The sequence below is a fragment of the Ylistrum balloti genome, unplaced genomic scaffold, assembly GCF_031769215.1.
Source record: "Ylistrum balloti isolate Yb309-2 unplaced genomic scaffold, AGI_CSIRO_Ybal_v1 Utg369720, whole genome shotgun sequence".
Lineage (NCBI taxonomy): Eukaryota > Metazoa > Mollusca > Bivalvia > Pectinida > Pectinidae > Ylistrum > Ylistrum balloti.
The window spans coordinates 115,482-137,941 of NW_026781940.1; the positions used below are offsets into that span (position 1 = coordinate 115,482).

The 22,460-nt window shown below is 36.6% G+C and overlaps 1 protein-coding gene across 2 annotated transcripts; it reads right to left on the minus strand.

Moving 5' to 3' along the window:
• Positions 1-649: 649 nt before the first annotated feature.
• Positions 650-22,351, minus strand: LOC132565382 (required for meiotic nuclear division protein 1 homolog). 2 transcript variants are annotated; one of them, XM_060230019.1, is made up of 12 exons: positions 22,275-22,351; positions 19,221-19,901; positions 17,246-17,354; positions 15,100-15,178; positions 14,064-14,103; positions 11,362-11,462; positions 9,718-9,824; positions 8,528-8,592; positions 6,813-6,889; positions 6,102-6,222; positions 1,527-1,643; positions 650-752 (listed from the first exon to the last, which is right to left on the minus strand). In XM_060230019.1, the coding sequence occupies exons 2-12, from the start codon at positions 19,875-19,877 to the stop codon at positions 720-722; spliced, it is 1,506 nt and encodes a 501-aa protein (XP_060086002.1). In that variant the 5' UTR covers positions 19,878-19,901; positions 22,275-22,351; the 3' UTR covers positions 650-719. The 2 variants fall into 2 exon arrangements, with proteins under 2 accessions (XP_060086002.1, XP_060086003.1); XM_060230020.1 differs by lacking the exons at positions 650-752; positions 1,527-1,643 and having other exon boundaries at positions 6,135-6,222; positions 6,808-6,889.
• Between the last annotated feature and the right edge of the window lie 109 nt (positions 22,352-22,460).

Genomic DNA, 22,460 nt, shown 5'->3' on the forward strand with positions numbered 1-22,460 from the left:
GTTCCCTGGAGTAAATTCCAGTGCAGAGTATGTTCACAAAATATCTTAAAAGCTTATTGAAGTTCAAATGAGAGACGAAGAATTCCGCTTTAAAGGTATAACATTTATCATGTGTTAGAAAACAGTTCCCTCGTTACATTAATGTGACAACAGTTTTAGCAGATATCTTCACATTTCTTTTATTTCAAAGCCGACACTAAACACCATCCTTCTTTATGTAACATTGCTTGGACAAATTGGTAATTTTGGCTGATTGGTCATGGTTGGAACTTAATAAGCATTCTTTTTACGGGTTCCTGATGGTGTAAGTTTCCACAAAGTTGTGTTTTTCATTGTGTTTTTATAGATGTAATCTTATAATGGAACGTAACTCCAAGGTATGTCATTGAAAATGACAGATTAGATGATGAATGAAATCCTAAGTTTCAACATAGAAGAAAAGATGTTAACGAAAGCAAATAACGATGTGCAGTCCAAAAATTAAACTTTATGTGACATTTGCTATACATAACGCTTTATCACTTAACCGGCCTGTTATCCAGTGAATACACCCATCTTGTTATATTTTTTTCAAATTTGTCACTAATGTAATATATTTCAGAACACTTTTCATTGGATGTGCCAGTCAGAAATTGATTGTGATGTCATAATATGTTTATGTTTATGAATAAACAAGAAAAACACTGCAATTTGTTTGTTTTATATTGATTTTCTTTGGATTATTTCATCCCTTTCCACAACTCCAGAACAACCTGAAGTAAAAGAAAAAAAGCTTTCAATATCATGGATTGCATTAACTGAACATAACATTTTGTTAAGGAATTTGTACACAAAACACAAGCAAGTGATTAGCACTATTCACTACATATACAGAACTAGAACCAGCTTAGTCCATCATTGAGTTGAAATGCACCATATGGTTGCCTTGTAATATGACTTGAACCCAAGAAAAAGAAACATGCCCTTTGTTTGTTAGCTGGGTTCATCACCCTGTTGACACCTAGGGAATTTTGAAGCAGGGTCTCCTTGTAAATAGCTGGTGGCTACCATACTGAATGATATACCGGAGCGCCATCACATTCCACCTTGTGTAAATAGGGCAAAATGTCTTGCCTAGGGACACAACCACAACAACACACACTGAATCTGTATCTTAGCTTCCTTTGAAATGCAAACCACTATTGGTAGGGGAGCATTGAACCACAACACTTCCGATCTACGCTTTAGACTACATTGGTCAACACTCTGCCTGAGCACTAAAAGACAGGTAACACAAAATTGTTGAACCAAAAAATTGTTGAACCAAAATCTCTATCTCAACATGACTTATTTGTTCTCTAAACACCTTCGATCTACACTTGAGACAATATTTGGCAGAAGGAGGATCAGTCAAACTACAAAACAATTCCCACCGAGGCAATGGTGCACAAAGTTGGACATTAAACATTGAAAAGCTTGATATGTTTCTTTGTCTATGATAACATTTATGAAGTTAGGCAAAAGAAAATTTGGAGCTGTCATCTTACCTCGAATGCGATAAGAAAAATGATGATCCACTCAAGTCGAATGTGTCGTTTGTCGCTCTCCAAATCCTTGATAAGCTCTAGCAGTTCTATACAGTAGCTCATCTTCTCATTCATCACCTGAAGCATTCAATGGCGTCATTTCAGATTTACTTGTGCCACTGAATTTACACAATCATGCTTACAGCATTTCCAGTACATGACCCTATGACTTGTTAAAATATAACCATGCTTCCTGTCTAATGATTCAAAGGAAATTATCAATGGAACTTTATGGGTGGTACCCATCAACAAAAATTCAGTCCTCAGGTGGGATAGATGTTTTACTGGATTGAGTCCTGGAGTAGGATAGATGTTTTACTGGATTGAGTTCTGGGGTGGGATAGATGTTTTACTAGATTGAGTCCTGGAGTAGGATAGATATCTTACTAGATTGAGTCCTGGAGTAGGATAGATGTTTCACAAGATTGAGTCCTGAAGAGGGATAGATGTTTCACAAGATTGAGTCCTGAAGAGGGAAAGATGTTTTACTAGATTGAGTTCTGGGGTGGTATAGATGTTTCACAAGATTGAGTCCTGAAGTAGGATAGATGTTTCACAAGATTGAGTCCTGAAGAGGGATAGATGTTTTACTGGACTGTGTCCTCGGGTGGGATAGATGTTTTACTGGATTGAGTCCTTGGGTGGGATAGATGTTTTACTAGATTGCGTCCTGGCATGGGATAGATGTTTTACTAGATTGAGTCCTGGTGTGGGATAGATGTTTTACTGGATTGAGTCCTGGGGTGGTATAGATGTTTTACTGGATTGAGTCCTGAGGTGGGATAGATGTTTCACAAGATTGAGTCCTGAAGAGGGATAGATGTTTTACTGGATTGAGTCCTCGGGTGGGATAGATGTTTTACTAGATTGCGTCCTGGGGTAGGATAGATGTTTTACTAGATTGAGTCCTGGTGTGGGATAGATGTTTTACTAGATTGCGTCCTGGGGTAGGATAGATGTTTCACAAGATTGAGTCCTGAAGAGGGAAAGATGTTTTACTAGATTGAGTTCTGGGGTGGTATAGATGTTTCACAAGATTGAGTCCTGAAGTAGGATAGATGTTTCACAAGATTGAGTCCTGAAGAGGGATAGATGTTTTACTGGATTGAGTCCTCGGGTGGGATAGATGTTTTACTGGATTGAGTCCTCGGGTGGGATAGATGTTTTACTAGATTGCGTCCTGGCATGGGATAGATGTTTTACTAGATTGAGTCCTGGGGTGGGATAGATGTTTTACTGGATTGAGTCCTGGGGTGGTATAGATGTTTTACTGGATTGAGTCCTGAGGTGGGATAGACGTTTCACAAGATTGAGTCCTGAAGAGGGATAGATGTTTTACTGGATTGAGTCCTCGGGTGGGATAGATGTTTTACTAGATTGCGTCCTGGGGTAGGATAGATGTTTTACTAGATTGAGTCCTGGTGTGGGATAGATGTTTTACTAGATTGAGTCCTGGGGTAGGATAGATGTTTTACTAGATTGAGTCCTGGCATGGGATAGATGTTTTACTGGATTGAGTCCTGGGGTAGGATAGATGTTTCACAAGATTGAGTCCTGAAGAGGGAAAGATGTTTTACTAGATTGAGTTCTGGGGTGGTATAGATGTTTCACAAGATTGAGTCCTGAAGTAGGATAGATGTTTCACAAGATTGAGTCCTGAAGAGGGATAGATGTTTTACTGGATTGAGTCCTCGGGTGGGATAGATGTTTTACTGGATTGAGTCCTGGGGTGGGATAGATGTTTTACTGGATTGAGTCCTGGGGTGGTATAGATGTTTTACTGGATTGAGTCCTGAGGTGGGATAGATGTTTCACAAGATTGAGTCCTGATGAGGGATAGATGTTTTACTGGATTGAGTCCTCGGGTGGGATAGATGTTTTACTAGATTGCGTCCTGGGGTAGGATAGATGTTTTACTAGATTGAGTCCTGGTGTGGGATAGATGTTTTACTAGATTCAGTCCTGGGGTAGGATAGATGTTTTACTAGATTGAGTCCTGGCATGGGATAGATGTTTTACTGGATTGAGTCCTGGGGTGGGATAGATGTTTTACTAGATTGAGTCCTGGTGTGGGATAGATGTTTTACTGGATTGAGTCCTGGGGTGGGATAGATATCTTACTAGATTGAGTCCTGGAGTAGGATAGATGTTTCACAAGATTGAGTCCTGAAGAGGGATAGATGTTTCACAAGATTGAGTCCTGAAGAGGGATAGATGTTTTACTAGATTGAGTCCTGGGGTGGGATAGATGTTTTACAGGATTGAGTCCTGGGGTGGGATAGATATCTTACTAGATTGAGTTCTGGAGTAGGATAGATGTTTCACAAGATTGAGTCCTGAAGAGGGATAGATGTTTTACCAGATTGAGTCCTGAGGTGGGATAGATGTTTTACCAGATTGAGTCCTGGGGTGGGATAGATGTTTTACTAGATTGAGTCCTGGGGTGGGATAGATGTTTTACTAGATTGAGTCCTGAGGAGGGATAGATGTTTTACTAGATTGAGTCCTGAGGAGGGATAGATGTTTTACTAGATTGAGTCCTGGGGTGGGATAGATGTTTTACTAGATTGCGTCCCGGTGTGGGATAGATGTTTCACAAGATTGAGTCCTGAAGAGGGATAGATGTTTTACTAGATTGAGTCCTGGGGTAGGATAGATGTTTTACTAGATTGAGTCCTGGTGTGGGATAGATGTTTTACTAGATTGAGTCCTGGGGTAGGATAGATGTTTTACTAGATTGAGTCCTGGCATGGGATAGATGTTTTACTGGATTGAGTCCTGGGGTAGGATAGATGTTTCACAAGATTGAGTCCTGAAGAGGGAAAGATGTTTTACTAGATTGAGTTCTGGGGTGGTATAGATGTTTCACAAGATTGATTCCTGAAGTAGGATAGATGTTTCACAAGATTGAGTCCTGAAGAGGGATAGATGTTTTACTGGATTGAGTCCTCGGGTGGGATAGATGTTTTACTGGATTGAGTCCTCGGGTGGGATAAGGTTTTACTAGATTGCGTCCTGGCATGGGATAGATGTTTTACTAGATTGAGTCCTGGGGTGGGATAGATGTTTTACTGGATTGAGTCCTGGGGTGGTATAGATGTTTTACTGGATTGAGTCCTGAGGTGGGATAGATGTTTCACAAGATTGAGTCCTGAAGAGGGATAGATGTTTTACTGGATTGAGTCCTCGGGTGGGATAGATGTTTTACTAGATTGCGTCCTGGGGTAGGATAGATGTTTTACTAGATTGAGTCCTGGTGTGGGATAGATGTTTTACTAGATTCAGTCCTGGGGTAGGATAGATGTTTTACTAGATTGAGTCCTGGCATGGGATAGATGTTTTACTGGATTGAGTCCTGGGGTGGGATAGATGTTTTACTAGATTGAGTCCTGGTGTGGGATAGATGTTTTACTGGATTGAGTCCTGGGGTGGGATAGATATCTTACTAGATTGAGTCCTGGAGTAGGATAGATGTTTCACAAGATTGAGTCCTGAAGAGGGATAGATGTTTCACAAGATTGAGTCCTGAAGAGGGATAGATGTTTTACTAGATTGAGTCCTGAGGAGGGATAGATGTTTTACTAGATTGAGTCCTGGGGTGGGATAGATGTTTTACTGGATTGAGTCCTGGGGTGGGATAGATATCTTACTAGATTGAGTTCTGGAGTAGGATAGATGTTTCACAAGATTGAGTCCTGAAGAGGGATAGATGTTTTACCAGATTGAGTCCTGAGGTGGGATAGATGTTTTACCAGATTGAGTCCTGGGGTGGGATAGATGTTTTACTAGATTGAGTCCTGGGGTGGGATAGATGTTTTACTGGATTGAGTCCTGGGGTGGGATAGATATCTTACTAGATTGAGTTCTGGAGTAGGATAGATGTTTCACAAGATTGAGTCCTGAAGAGGGATAGATGTTTTACCAGATTGAGTCCTGAGGTGGGATAGATGTTTTACCAGATTGAGTCCTGGGGTGGGATAGATGTTTTACTAGATTGAGTCCTGGGGTGGGATAGATGTTTTACTAGATTGAGTCCTGAGGAGGGATAGATGTTTTACTAGATTGAGTCCTGAGGAGGGATAGATGTTTTACTAGATTGAGTCCTGGGGTGGGATAGATGTTTTACTAGATTGAGTCCCGGTGTGGGATAGATGTTTCACAAGATTGAGTCCTGAAGAGGGATAGATGTTTTACTAGATTGAGTCCCGGTGTGGGATAGATGTTTTACTAGATTGAGTCCTGGAGTAGGATAGATATTTTACTAGATTGAGTCCTGAGATAGATGGCAATTGGAAGAATTCTTTACACAAAATTTGGATCATTACATTGGTTTGTAAAAGTGATAATATTTCAAAAAAGAAAAAAAAAAAAGAAAAAAAGCCTCGGTACTAGACTGAAAAAAGGTCAAAGTATGGAGAACAATCTCCTGTCTCTGAAATTTCACAGAATTCAGTCGGACATACAATATACATGTACTAAGGATTATAATCACAATCAAAGGACCCAAACAACTCATTACTTAGGACAAACATTTACCTTGATCCTGTGAGGGACACAGAGGTGATTGTAGCACTGTCTGTACAGGCTCTCCAGCTTATTTCTGTCCCAGTAAAAGTCTGGGGTATCCAGGAGCTCTGAACCCAAATTCATGGACTGTCTATAGGTACAAATCAAACAAACTGTCTATAATTAGTTGTTCATAAGTACAGGATGTTCCTAGAGACATCAGGCCTATGTATGTGTATACAAATACAGGAGAGTTGGAAACAGACGATAACTACATTATTTTAGCCTTGGGTGGAACAGTTGCTTATCTACACGTGAACTGCTGAAGCACTCTGACCTAATTTTATACATAGTCCTGCTTACACCTCTCCTGTTGCTGTATATAATTCAATAGTGTCTTGTTCACTGAATTTAGTCTTCTCATGTCTCATCTTCAAAATACTGTACATAAACAACATGCACATTACACAGGGAAAAATATCCTGTAAATTTAAAAATGAACCAACCTCAAAAATAAGCCTACCCTAAAATTTAAGTATCTAATTTCTTACATAAATAAGTATTTAAAATAATCTACCATGTCTTATTTTTGAATGGTACACCATCCATACCATTACACCAAAAAACTTCAAAAGATGTGAAAAATGGCTGGTGATGTAACCTTTATGTTTTGGAACCAAGTTTTCTTAAACATATATTTTTTCATCACCAGACTGCGGACTGGTGAAACATATACCTCACCGAATAGTGAAAATTGCTCCCAATGTTTTCAAAATCTTCTGTTTGTCCATACGCACATTACTCCCTTTTCTTAATGCCTGGAAGTTAAACCAGAAAATCGTCAATGTTTTTGTTTCTGTTTTACTGTTGTAAATGTTACTAAAGCTGAAAAACAAACCATTTTATTGAGAATGTGCCATTAACATCAGGCAGGGAATATGATTTGATGCACTGCCCTCATACACAATAAGGTGCTGTCAAGGTCAAGCACAGGCAGTTTTGCTTCTACACTGTACATCAGTAGATGTCAGACAATTGTCACAATAATAAGAGCCAAAATGACAGGGGAGCAGAATTACTTCTATGGTAGTATGACAACATGTGGATATCAAATTGGCTTAAACCAACAAGTTAATGGAAGACATGACACAACCACATCAACATAGACTAGTTTGTTTCTTGGGTAAAAAGTAAATCTCCTTATACAAACGAATTACCAGAAACCATCCTGATCCAAAATTACTTTGACCAAACCAGATGCTCAAAAAGTTGCAGAATACAGGAGACCATTCATAGTATAAATGGGTTGTGAGCCAAGTATTAATGGGAATGCATTAATCACCGTATGTACTGAACATCATACATAGAGTACTATGGGCAAAGATTTTTTATTTAAAAGTTATGTTTAAAGAAAGGCTATCGTAATTTATATCATATTATATAATACATTTATTGTATTAGGGGTGTCATTAGTAACATCTGGTCTAAATCTTGATATTTTTGAACTTTGTAATTTTTCTGGTAGAAATTAGAAAATTGTAAGACATGTAATTAAAAGAAATGAAGCACCAACAAGGTGGAGGTAGAGGCTTTGTATCAAATACTGTCACTAGATATTACAGACACAAGAAGACAGCGTGTAACTAAGGAGTACATTTCAACACATTAAAGTGGAATCATTCATTATATAAAAGATAAATCAGTCCTGGTATGAAAGGGGAATTACTCATGACATTAAAGGGAACTCACTCATGGTAATAAAGGGGGAAAACTCAATGTATTAAAAGGGAATCACTTCAGGTACTAAACAGGAATCACTCAAGGCACTGTAGGGAACTCACTCATGGTAGGAAAGGGGAATAACTCATAACATGAAAGGGAACTCACTCATGGCATTAAAGGGGAACAACTCATGGCATTAAAGGAGAATCTCTCAAGGTATTAAAGGGGAATAACTCATAACAAGAAATGGAACTAGTACATGACATTAAAGGGGAACAACTCATGGTTTTTAAGGGAATTACTCATGGTATCAAAGGGGAATAACTCATAACATGAAATGGAATTCACACATGACAATAAAGGGGAACAACTCATGAATTTTAAGGGAATCACTCATGGTATCAAAGGGGAATAACTCGATGTATTAAAGGGGAATAACTCATGTCTTTAAAAGGAATTTACTAATTGTATTAAAAGGGAATCACTTGCGATACTAAAGGGGAATCACTCAAGGAACTAAAGAGGAATTGCTCATGGTATTAAAGGAGAATAACTCATTGTATTAAAAGGGAATCACTCGAGGTACTAAAGGGTAATCACTCATGATATTAAAGCAAATCTCTCAAACCCTCATTGCATTACAAGCAAACAATCATAGTAATAAAGGGAAATAATCCATGGTATATATGTTAAAGGAAAATAATTCATGGCAAAGATAGCAAGAAGAAACTCACCTCAGAAATGTCTTCACATTTTTTACTGTGTCTGTGTAGTTCTGTTTCCCATATGCTTAGCTTCACTGAAAAGGAAAATAAAATCACTACTTGATAAAGCAAATCACAGAAATTATGTATTTACCAAATGGAGAATTTTGAGCTAATTTTCATTACCTCTGAAGAAAGAGTTCCATATGTGGTGACTTTAAAAAATTTTCAGGGATGTACTTTAATCTGGTAATACTAGAAGTCATGGGTCATTAATCAGCCTTGCTGAGTTTGTGTTCTGTTTGTTTTTAGGAAACATAAACATGCTATGTTCAGACACAGTCACTAAACCACAAAATTCCCATTTGTATTGCCCCTTACAGCAAATCCTTGCTGTTGTTAGAGAACAGCTCTGCAGACAATATTGTTAGTGTGATTGTGTGTATATATACAAACATGATGATCAGGGCAGATTCCAAATAAATAACAAGCATCCTACAGGCCCAGTATCAGCACTCTTGGACTTTTGCTTATTGAGAAGAAGTCGTTTGTATATTTCATCATATTTGACCCCTGTGACCTTGAAAGTAGGTCGAGGTCATTCATTTGAACAAACTTGGTAGCCTCTCCTCCAAGCATCCTACAGGCCCAATATCAGCACTCTTGGACTTTTGCTTATTGAGAAGAAGTCGTTTGTATATTTTAACATATTTGACCCCTGTGACATTGAAAGTGGGTCAAGGTCATTCATTTGAACAAACTTTGTAGGGCTCCATGCCAGCATGCTATTGCCCAAGTATTAGCCCCCTAGGCCTTCTTGTATTTGAGAAGAAGTTTTTTGAATGAAAAGTTTACGGACGACGCACGACGACGGACGAAGCACGATGGCTATAGGTCATCTCGACCTAAAAACCAACACTTTCTCACTCAGCCCTTAAAATCAATATCTGTCTTTTCCCGTAATGACAAAATTTGCAAAAGACAAACCAAAAACAGATCTCTCATTTTCGGTTATCCTGTCAACAGGTCCTTTCATCTGGCATGATAGCATAGGCTAGTGGGCAGTCTACTAATTCCACAGTGGAATAAATTGATTGCATTCTCCAATCTTTGTAAAGGCGAATGAAACCATAAATGTAAATATTCCCTGATGAAAAATGTTCTTGGAATTGCCAAAATTCTTTCTGTATTTGAGATGATATTTTTTGGTTATTTTATACCTGATTGTGAAAGAGCATTGGAGAAGGCGTATTTGACAAGGATTAAATCTGCCACATCCTCATCTTCATTGATGTTGATAACGTCATTATTAAGGAATGTCTCCAATCTGTAACATATCCATTTTCCAATCAATCCTTCACTCTAAACATGGACTTTAAAAAATAATTTTCCTTGAAGAAGGCAGAAAATAATACATCTTTGTGTAGAATCAAAAACACATACTGTAAAAACATTAATTTTTGTGTGAGATTTATTTTCTTTGAATTTGTGGGTACTCCAAATCAACAATTTTATATGTCAAAGAAATGATTAACAGATTAATAGTTAACATGAGCTATAGCATCAATGCATTTGATGAGCAAGATTTAACCAAGAAATGAAAAATCAATAAAAATGTTTATTTTCGGAAAGACACAAAATTTGAGCCCCTAGAAAATATATCAATTTACAGTAACATAAAAGAATGACCATAACCTTTGCGCAAATAATGATATAAATATATTGGTATTCAATGGGCATAACTCTGCAGCTTTTGAGGTGGTGCAATAAGCTTTTTCTCCTCCTCACAAAATTTCCACTAAATTTGATCATTTTTGTCCGTTCGAAGTCAGATATCTATGAAATAGAGCATTTGGTGATAACGATGGATTTTGTTCTCAAGCGGTGCGTAGATCATGTATGAAGACCAAAAAGGTGTATGTATGAAAGGTGTGATACGAAAGGGAAGGACTAGCAGGCCTGTGTACCCCAGGATACAGTAAACATCCTATAAAATCAAATTGTTATTCTATTTGCTGTGGTATTCACTTAGTAGGGATGACCTCCAGACTGTCCCCAAATTCTCACCTTATTTACTGTGGTATTCACGAGGTAGACTGAACCTCCAGACTGTCGCCAAATTCTCACCCTATTTTCTGTGGTACTCATTTGGTAGGCTGGACCTCCAGACTGTCGCCAAATTCTCACCCTATTTACTGTGGTACTCACTCGGTAGGCTGGACCTCCAGACTGTCACCAAACTCTCACCCTATTTACTGTGGTACTCACTCGGTAGGCTGGAACTCCAGGCTGTCGCCAAACTCTCACCCTATTTACTGTGGTAGTCACTTGGTAGGCTGGACCTCCAGACTGTCGCCAAACTCTCACCCTATTTACTGTTGTACTCACTTGGTAGGCTGGACCTCAAGGCTGTCGCCAAATTCTCACCCTATTTACTTTGTTACTTGGTAGGCTGGACCTCCAGACTGTCGCCAAAGTCTCACCCTATTTACTGTGGTACTCACTTGGTAGGCTGGACCTTCAGACTGTCACCAAACTCTCACCCTATTTACTGTGGTACTCACTCGGTAGGCTGGAACTCCAGGCTGTCGCCAAACTCTCACCCTATTTACTGTGGTAGTCACTTGGTAGGCTGGACCTCCAGACTGTCGCCAAACTCTTACCCTATTTACTGTTGTACTCACTTGGTAGGCTGGACCTCAAGGCTGTCGCCAAATTCTCACCCTATTTACTTTGTTACTTACTTGGTAGGCTGGACCTCCAGACTGTCGCCAAAGTCTCACCCTATTTACTGTGGTACTCACTTGGTAGGCTGGACCTTCAGACTGTCACCAAACTCTCACCCTATTTACTGTGGTACTCACTTGGTAGGCTGGACCTCCAGACTGTCGCTCTCATCCATTATCAGTTTCATGTCATTTAACTCCACACAATGTTTCATCATGTCCTTCAGTATTTTCAACCTCTGAAAAAACAAACGTTAAAAGTTTCTGGGAAATTAATTCTTCTTATCAACTTGTGGATTAAATGTTAATTTTTCACATCCTTAGTTCTCATACTATTTGCATTGTACAAGATATATAAAAATACAATAAGAAGCACTACTCTATGGAATTTATGATCAATATAAGTGACATCCAAACATTACATTTTGCACTACCAAATATGTAGTGAAGAAGTGAAATGTATTATGATTGACATCAATCAACATTTTTCATGTGATCCCTTCATCCAGACTTTTCTTCAAGAAGATCATCTTTTTCAACAAGAAAAGTTACTTTCTGACTGAGATACAAGAATGTAATATCAACGTTTATTAAATATCAAAGCTTACCTGTATGAAAGTTAATTAAATATCAAATTTTACTTCACTAGTGTTGTAAAATACATCAAGACTTTGAGCTTAATTGTCATCAGACCAAAATACAAAGAGAATGTGGGTGTTCTTCAAAAAATATCAAACAAAATTTTTTTTTATAAACTTGAATAATCTAGCATTCATTGGGAAATGGAAGTCTTCCCACAATGATGTTACAGGCCAAATTAGGGTGAATATTAGAGAAAACAGTTTTTAAGCAAAATTCACAAATTATCCCTCATGAACCAATTCCTTATGTTAATAGAAACACCAAAGAAATATAGTTTCTTTACTTGTACTATTACTCCTGACTGCAATGTTTTTTTGGTCTGGATTCTTTTTCTCCATTTTCATTTCACATCACGTTCGCCTTTTTGGATTCCATTACCCGGTTTTGGGGTTTAAGTTTCCTGTATGACTTTCAGGTTTCATAGCTACTTTCCGCTTAGACATTATTCAAAAAGATGCAAAAAGAAAGGGTGTGTAAGTTAGCAGTTGTGAACGAGTTCCACAGTTAAATCTTGTTAGATATCTATTGTTTTATTCTCTCCCCTCACTCTTTCCTTCCTCCTCCATGAGATTTTCCTTACAAAATATCTGTACAGCAACAGGTGATATCTCTATTGTGTGGGCAAATTGCCATGTATTAGGTGACCAGCTTAAGCGAAAAGACATTTTCTCCTTTTTTTTTTTGTGACAAGAAATGTAATATTTACTGTATACAGGATACACACTTTGTTGAGAATCAGGAAAATATTATCAGAAATGAATGAGGTTATGAATGTTTCTTTAGTTCGTTCAAGTCCAACTCTCTAAAGGGGTGAATGTTTTATTTAACAACAATTTGGAATTTAGAGCCAGAAAAAAAAGAGTTACCGGTAGTAATTTCTTAGCTATTAAAATAGAGACTGAATCGGTCACTTTCACACTTATTTCTGTTGATGGACTGAATTCAGAAAACCCAGACCTTTGACAATCTGAAAGAAACCATTTAATCCTTTGAGAAAACAGTAATATGTGATGATTTTAACCTTTTCTAAACCCTGACATTAAGTATGATAAAACATACAAAAACATTCTTAATCCACATGCACAAGGAAAACTTTTAAATTGACTTACCAGGAAAATCTAGCGGATATATATAGATAGTATATAGAAGATACACCTTAAGTAAAAAATCCATTAAAACAGTCCAGGCTAGAATTTTTTCCTCGTTTCACACAGTTTATTATCTAGTATAAAAAATACATTGATATAGCCAGGTTATAGATCAGATCAATCCTTTTCCTTCAATCTCTTATATCTAACAAGTTTAAGATGTCCTTTTAATGAATATCAGAGATAAAGACTATATTACACTATTCGTATAGACAAAGGAAAAGAACTATACAACTGAAAAATACCATTCAAAATTAAAACAAAAAGACAACGTAAACAAAGTCAAGATAGAAATTTAGAAAAAGGAATTAGAAGAGCTTAGAATCCTAAATATATAAGGTAGCTTAGTGAGGTCAAGAGCTCAATGGATTGAGGAAGGGGAGAAACCATCAAGATATCTTTTCGGCTTGGAAAACAGAAACTTTTCGTCGCGGATAATTCCCAAAATTGAAACAGATGAAGAATCTACCATCGCAAATCAAGAAATTGTTTTAGAAAGGCTTAAGTTATTTTATGAAAATCTTTATAAGAAAATTTATATTTAATAGATGTCAAGATAGAAGATTATCTAAACCGTGAAAACATTCCTAAACTCACTGTTGAAGAAAGTTAAGAAGGTGAAATTTCTCTTGAAGAAGCTAGTAAATTTGTTGAATTTAAATTTTTTTCTGGAATAAATTTGGAAATTTTGTTGTAAGATCTTTAAATCATGGCTATGGGCAATTATCAGTTCCACAGTTCTGTATAAAAATATATTTCAAACAGCAAGAGCAACAGGTTAAGATTAAAATTTATGAATGAATGGAAAAATGGAAAAACCTTATCAAAACTGCAATTTAATTCTGACTAATTGCAGGCAATAAAACTTGCACATTTTAGATTTTTTCTTTTTTGTTTGCAATTCAAAATATAAATTCAGCACCTTCGAGAACCATGTAGTCATGGTTTGTTACAATGTGTATGTGGAAAATCTTTCATTAAAAATATATATATGTTTAGTCACATTCATGAAATATTTATCAAACAAGTAGCCATTTGTATTGCACATACCTCATCTTCATGTACATTCCAAAACACAACTGATCCCTCACTGAAACATAAAAAAAATCCAAGTCCAAATCGTACATTATTTCTCACATCAAAAGAACAATCATATATGTCTAGCAATAAGCCTTCATCTGGAAATGTCCATTTGCATCCATTAAAGTTTCAGTAAAAAAATACCATCATAACATTTCTGACCATCCCGTAATCAAACTCCAAATTTGAGTTAAGGGATTGATGTGATGGCTATCTAGGAATATCATAAGACCAATATCAACCAATTTTCTGTTACAGCTACATTCAAAACTTCTGTGAAATTTCAAATCGCAAAAAAAGTTCAAATTAACTGAACTTTCATGAAACAGGACATATTACACTGTTACATTTTTTTATTGTTATTTTATTATCAATGACTTGATTTGCAGCCATTAACTTTTGTGAATTTGTTTTGATTGAGGAAATTGTACCCAAAAGAAAGTTGACTTGTATTAAAATGGTGTATGATTTCTTATCAAGATTTTAAGACAATGAGATAAATATAAAAAAAAAATGTAAATAAAATATCAAAAATATTTTCATGTACATTGAGTGATGATATAACAATGATAAACAGATCGAGAGACAAAATCACAAAAAGGAGTTTTTAATACCACATATAACAGAATTTGATAAAAGTCGTCATATATATATTTCAAATTGATGCAATATTTGAAGGTGTCAAAGGTTCAGTTCATAATTCTGCCACATAACATGCTTCATGGAATTAACCTTTGTTCAGTTGGCATTCATAAGCTCATGAATGCCGACAGCAAGAAATTCAATGCATATTTTCACTTGTTATCGGACGTGATTCACGATCCCAATCTTTTACCGTACTAGAATTCATATTTCCAACGCTTTTCAATGGCAATTATAAGACAATAACCAACACTTTACAAAGGATATATGATGCCAGCGTCAAAATTTTCTTCTTCAGAATTCAATAATGAAAAAGCATGTACAGAAAATATGTATGTAGTGGAGACAGCAATAAAGGTCTTACCTGAAAAAGAAAATGTCCTTTTTGGGGTAGTTTTCTGGTTGATACCGCGAGGTCACATGAATGACTTTATCCAGAAGGTCTGTGGGTAAACAACAAAACAAAGATATGTTGTGGTTTTCATCAATTGAACAATACATAAAGGGATCAGGAAACCCTGGGTGACATTCTTTGCAATATCTTGCGAACACGTTCAAAAACAATGAAAATTGGTCATGCAAATGTCTAGGCTACAGTGCACGTGGTCCTGTATTGAATGTTTCTTTATTGTAGTGCCTGTTGTTGTCTTACGGGGAAAGCACGTAACGGTAAAATCTCCTGCACAGCAGTGTTGTGACAGCAAGTTATACTGCTTGTCATACCATTAGGTAGTCTTCATAGAAACACATTATTTTCAGATACTTTGATTAAATTCTGACAACATTAAACAATGGCAAGGCTGACGGGAATTCAGAGGAGGTCAGGGGTCAAATGCAAATACAGGTTGCCAGACATTTCAGCGTCCATATTTTGTTCGACGTCTAAAGGAAACTTGGCAAGTTGCTGACAGACCCAGGTCTGGGTGTCCACGTGTGACGTCACAAAGTCAGGACAGGTATATTCATCTCACACATTTGTGCACTCGGCACCACAGTGTCACTGAATCTGCCCTTTATACCACAGGTACTCATAACCATCCTATCCATGCAAAAGGTGTAAGGAAACAATTGTGGGAAGTTGCTCTGCAGGCACCTATTTTTAGGTCTGCCCCTTACCACTATTTGTCGCCAGCGCCATATGGCTTGGTTGGCAGCATATGTCCCCAGAGTATTCCTATTGAGGCAGTGAACGTGGTTCTGAGCAGACGTTCAACGTCGTGTATACCGACGTCATGGAGAACATTTTGCCAACTGCTGCGTAGTAGAGATGGATAGCTTGGGGGTGGATCAGTTATGGTGTGGGGAAGGACCACACATTGAGCTAAATCACCACTGGTTTTGGTTGTGGGTAATTTAATTGCCATTAGGTATAGAGATGAGATCCTCCAACCCCATGTTGTCCCAATATTGCAGAAAAAACACACTAACATTCCAGAAGGATAATGCTCAGCCCCATGTAACAAGGACCTGCCGTGACATTCTCACTAAAAATATCTTCCCACTGGACTGGCTGTCATACAGCCCTGACCTATCCTCTATTGAGCACTTATAGGACCAGCTGGATAGAAAGGTTCGATAATGCCAGCCTCCCCCTGTTACTCTTGCCTAACTGATAGCAGCCCTCTTTTAAGAATGGGCCAACATCCCAATAAGGAGGATAAACTCACACATGAATTTCATGCTTCGGAGAATTAGGGCTGTGGAGAGAACGAATGGGGGACCTATACGGTATTGACTAGCCAGCTCCCACAATCAGTCCATTTTTATTTCAAATTACAGAATTCTCTGTCATTCCCTTCAATTACTCCTAAATCACTTACTCGTTACAAATGGTTGATTTTGCAGTTTGTTCTGTATGGATTAATCTTCATTCTTACTAAAAATTATTGAACATTATACTCAATGTCTTGCCTAGAATCATCTTCAAAGTTTACCTTAAGTTTCTTTATCCCATGTGTATATATAATATAATATATTCACTTATAAATTCCAATATATTGTCATGCACTGGAATTTACAACATTATACTTTCCTTTTGGTACCCAAGAGACTAAAATTATATGGTACTTGCTTTTCGGTATCAAGGAAGCTGATATTTATAATTCTATAATCTCCTTTTGGTATTCAAAAGACTCATATTAATAATTTTACACTCTCCTTATGCCAGTTATGGTACATTAATACACAAAGCTTCATAGTCTCTTTTTGGGATGTGGAGACTGACAATTGTACTCGCCTTTTGGTATAAGGGACACTAATATTTACGAATTTATAATTTTACAGTCTCCTTCTGTCTGGGAGAATGCCATTTATGATTTTACACTTTCCTTCTGATGTCTGGAAGAATGCCATTTATAATTTTATACTATCCTTCTGATGTCTGGGAGAATGCCATTTATGATTTTATACTCTCCTTCTGATGTCTGGGAGAATGACATTTATAATTCTATACTTTCCTTATGGTATATCATGTAGTTAGATATTTAAAGCATTATACCAGAGGTACTCACCTTCTGGCATTTGGGATACATCATAAAGTTGCTCTACAGCCAGATGTTTTGTGAAGCTTTCAAAGTTTAGTTCATCTCCAACAGTATACACTGTCACTTGACGAGGAACCTATAGACACAAAAAAAAATCATGAATCTTACATGGGTCTATCTAGTGAACAGGGGTGTCTCAACCGTGGTGAAGAGTTTGGCTGGTCTACACGAGGCTTGTCCACAGAACAAACCCATGTTTAACTATCTTTCAAACATACTTGAACATACAGGTGTATATATATTCATCACATCATCAATGTCCCCTCAAATGTGCATCAAAATTGATGATGTCATCAACTTGCGACATGATTACACCACAGAAAATGATGATTCTACACTATTGTGAGTAGCATTAGGTGCATGCCACCTATCTCTCCCTACCCCATGAGAAATTTATAGAATCTTTCACCCCATGGAGGTGAGACAGGGAGATCTCAGCCTGAGAAAAAAGAAGATAAAGTTTACAAACATGAGGATTACAGAGTGTTTGCAAAGTAAACATTTTTTCCCATGGGTTAAGATCACCCAATCAACAAAGGGATGAATGATTATTTTTCACTAACCCTGTTAGTACTAGTTTCTATTTTTGTTGTACCAACGTTTCACATCATTAACATGATTCAATTGTTGATAAGTTGTCAGTGAATTGTCATACACTGTTGTCCAGACAGGGGAATCCCCCCCCCCCCCCCCCCCCCCCCGTCTCAACCAAAGTGCGAGACAAGAAAATCTCACACCAATAAAATCTGTACATTTACCTGTCTGTGGGAAAAGACAGAGTTACCCATCCTAGCAACATTGGGTTTACCCTGTGAAATTTGTTTGAAAATATCTTTTATACAAGGTATATTTAGTTCACAAAACAGCATCTTGAATCTTGATTTCAAAGAATTTTGATTCCTGGATGTAACCTGGTTTTTACCTGAATTTTAAGGTCTAATATCTGAATAATCTTTTTCATAAAATTTTTAATCAAATAGAGATAAAAACATTTCCTGCTGATGGACATTGGAAAGGGTTGTTCCATTCCAGACTCTTTCTGATAGAAAATTTGAAACAAAAATTGGTAGATTACCTTTAATACCTATATCGTGCAGAAATATGAAGCCATTAAAACTCAGTACGTGTTCGGTGAAAATTAATTTCTAAACAATTCATACAATCCATTATTCATGAATATTGGATAAATATTGAATGTGTTTGAAGGTATAGACGTAGTCCTCAACAAAAACAATATCCTTCCTGACTCTAGTTTAAGAGACAAGAAAGTAATTGTATTTAATGACATCATACAATTTTATGTATATTTTTCTGAGTAACAATATCTTTCCTGACTTTCTGCCATTTCACATCTAGTTTAAGAGACAAGAAAGTGATTGTATTTAATGACGTCATACAATGGTGTATATTTTCTGAGTAACAATATCTTTCCTGACTTCCTGCCATTTCACATCTAGTTTAAGAGACAAGAAAGTAATTGTATTTAATGACGTCATACAATTTTATGTATATTTTTCTGAGTAACAATATCTTTCCTGACTTCCTGCCATTTCACATCTAGTTTAAGAGACAAGAAAGTAATTGTATTTAATGACGTCATACAATGATGTATATTTTTCTGAGTAACAATATCTTTCCTGACTTCCTGCCATTTCACATCTAGTTTAAGAGACAAGAAAGTAATTGTATTTAATGACGTCATACAATTTTATGTATATTTTTCTGAGTAACAATATCTTTCCTGACTTCCTGCCATTTCACATCTAGTTTAAGAGACAAGAAAGTAATTGTATTTAATGACGTCATGGTGTATATTTTTCTGAGTAACAATATCTTTCCTGACTTCCTGCCATTTCACATCTAGTTTAAGAGACAAGAAAGTAATTGTATTTAATGACGTCATGGTGTATATTTTCTGAGTAACACATTTCCTCTGAATTACCTGTCGTATGACTGGCTGTACTTTCTTCCTGATAGTTTTCCGGGACTTGTCGCCTTTTTTCTCCATTTCTTTTACCACATCTATATCTTTCACACTCTCCTTCTTCTTCTGGTCCTGAGTGCAAGTACTAATGTGGCGACAAATGAAGAGCTTTTGCCTGCAAGTCTGTACAGAACGCATGAGAGAACTTGACCTTACTGGAACCCTACGATATGTTTGAATTCCATGAACATTTTGTTGGAATGAATAACCTAGAAGTTTCTCATGATGACCTTTTTCCATATTTGGTGACTTACATGCTAAGTTGTATATCTTCTGTTGTGTTGACAAAGTCGATGGGCCACGAGATTTTAAAGAAAATGAAAATCTTTTCTCAAAATTAAAATCTTTCCAGTGTTTAAATCTATGAAGTCTACTGTCTAGAATCCAGGGGTGATTTTGCCAAACACCAGGAATAAGTGTCCTCCTTTTACGGTAACTGTACATGTGACCTCCATTATTTCCACTTTTAAAAAATACTGCGCCATTCATTGCTGGAATATGTAAATTTGAAGCAATTTTTTCACTGTTTTCTAATAAAGTCTGTGACCTCGACCTCCACTTGTGAAGTTGCATTCTGTTAAGCTGACATCGTAAGCCTGATGTTACAGTAGACATTTCGTAATATTTTCAATTTCGCATCTGAAACACAAATACACAGTATCATATACATGAACAAAGTATTGCCAACCACTAAGAGTGAAATAACTGGTCATGACTCGCTAAAACAAGGGTGAAAGGGTTAAAACAAAGCTCATGTGCATATCCATCTTTTTTGCGTCATTTTCCAAAATTGTACATGCACTATGAAGATGCAACTCAAAATGTAAATGTATATGTCATATATATATATATATTATATATATAAAGCGTGATTTACTTAATCCTTTGTCCAAAATGTGGAAGTTTCTATATAGGACAAACAGAAAACCTCCGCAAACGCGTAACATTATATCGCGAACAAATATCCCACGAAAGATATAGACATCTACCAATCAGCCGACACATAGCAGGATGCAACGACGGCTTTTTCCAAATCTTCCCCCTGTATACTTTTTCATCTGAAACCAATCGAATACAAAGAGAAGCCAAGGAGTCAGAAATTATAAACATTTTAAAACCAGACTTGAATATTAATGTTTAACCGCATTGTAAAGTTTGCAAAATATAATTATGCCCCTTTTATATTATGACGTCATCAACAGATAACATGTTGTGACGCCACACCATTATGTACAGTTACTATGCACCTGAAGATCTAATAGTGAAAGCGCTAGTGCAAAATGTAACGTCTTTCTTCTTTTGTCAAAAATCATTTTTATTTATAATTTACTCGCATCTCGTCAAATCAAGTTTTTTCTATATATATATATGTATTGTACCTCCAGAGAAGAAGAGTTCTAATTCAGTGATTTTTGGGTGTCCAATATTAGAGTCCTGGATTCAAATTGTGAGGGCCCACTATATATCTAGACTCACCTGCAAAAGGTATCCTACAAATATTCATGTCTTTATTTGCTATGACATGATGGGTTGATTTCAACTTAAAGCGTCTCAAAAGATCCTTGTTAGACCATGGGATCAGGCAGAGATTGATTTGAATTATCTCCCTTGTCATATATAATTACAGAATACTAGATTTTTATTTAGTATTTTGTTTTAGAAAAGTGACACGATTTTACTTTTAACGATAACATTAATATTAAATACAGATGACAAAGTAGATAGAGCATCAACATCTGGTTTCCATGGTTTTATTATTAGTTTACATGTTTCGCCTACTTAGGCTAGCCATTATCAGAACGATGACTGCTTGCCTCGCTAGCCAAAACATATACTTACCTTCCTTCATGGGGTTCTCTACTACTCTGTTAAGAGTTTTTTTTTACTAATATTAAATGTTTTACAAAATGCAAGCTGGTGTCAGTGTAAAGATTTCTGTACACTTTAAGTTTTTTTTTTGATGAATGTGCTATTTTTTGTATTTTGTTGTACTAGTTTAGAATTTAAGAGAACTGATCACCTTAATCACTAGCCTAGATCTTTGGTAGTGAGATCAACTGGTCACTAGTTAAGCCCTAACCACCATGACATCGTTTTTCATTACTCCTTCCTATTTCATGGTTGGTGGTGTACCAATCCAAGGATAGAAGCAATAGGTGGTTGGGATGTTTCCTTGGAGATATCAAATCTAGGTTGTGGTATCTTTGGGGATAAAGACTTGAAAACTTGTGAAGGAGCAAGTAGTATAGAAGTTGAAGTAATAAATCTTACTAGCCTGGGGCTAGTTGGAATTTCCCTTTAGCCAACATGAGTTGCACAGATATAGTTTATGGAAAAAAGTGTAACAGAGGTCATTCAATATTTCAATGTCTTTCATAGGATTCAAACCCAGGACCTCTAGCTTACTAGTCGCTAAACTGATCAAGAGAAACTCCTTCCTCTAAGAAATAACTCAAGTTTCTGCATGTGACAGTTATAGTTGTCAAAGTAATGCAAAGTATTATTCCTGAATCCCTATATGGGAGCCAATATCATGAATTATTTGAATACGTCTGCTTGTTTTCGACCGTAACCTCTCTGGCTTAACCGTAACCCCCTTTAAATATGTTCAGGTGGTCTGGAATTATTCCCTGATACATGTTTGCACAAATTATTGAAACTGATATAAGTAAAGCTCAAAATGCACAGTTTCAGAATTTCCTGTCAAGGATACAACAATTCAATTCACTTAAAACGAGATAAGCCACCTTATACTGAACCGAGCACAATCAAGCTTAGAGAGATGATCCAACTAGCCATGGGGATTTTAAACAGATATGGATCACATCACATATAACTACAACTTTTAAAAAGCATATCAAAATGTAATAGAAAATTGGTGGGTTCCTTTCATATTCTACATAAATATACATCAGTGAAATAGCGCCACTTGTTAATCAGTAAACGTTTGATTTCACACCAAATAAATATAGCCATTGTTGTGCCATTCAGTATGTTGATGGACGCTCTTACCGACAAAACCAATGTCATATCATATTTCGTCAGCAATTTGTACATCTGAATGTCATTTTAAAGAATCTTCTGTGATAACATGAGTTATAAACCTTCTTATGACCATGATCAAAATAAACTATTCCGAACAGATGAAAGTGATCGGAGCACCTCGGAATTTGTCATTAACATATTTATCCATGCATT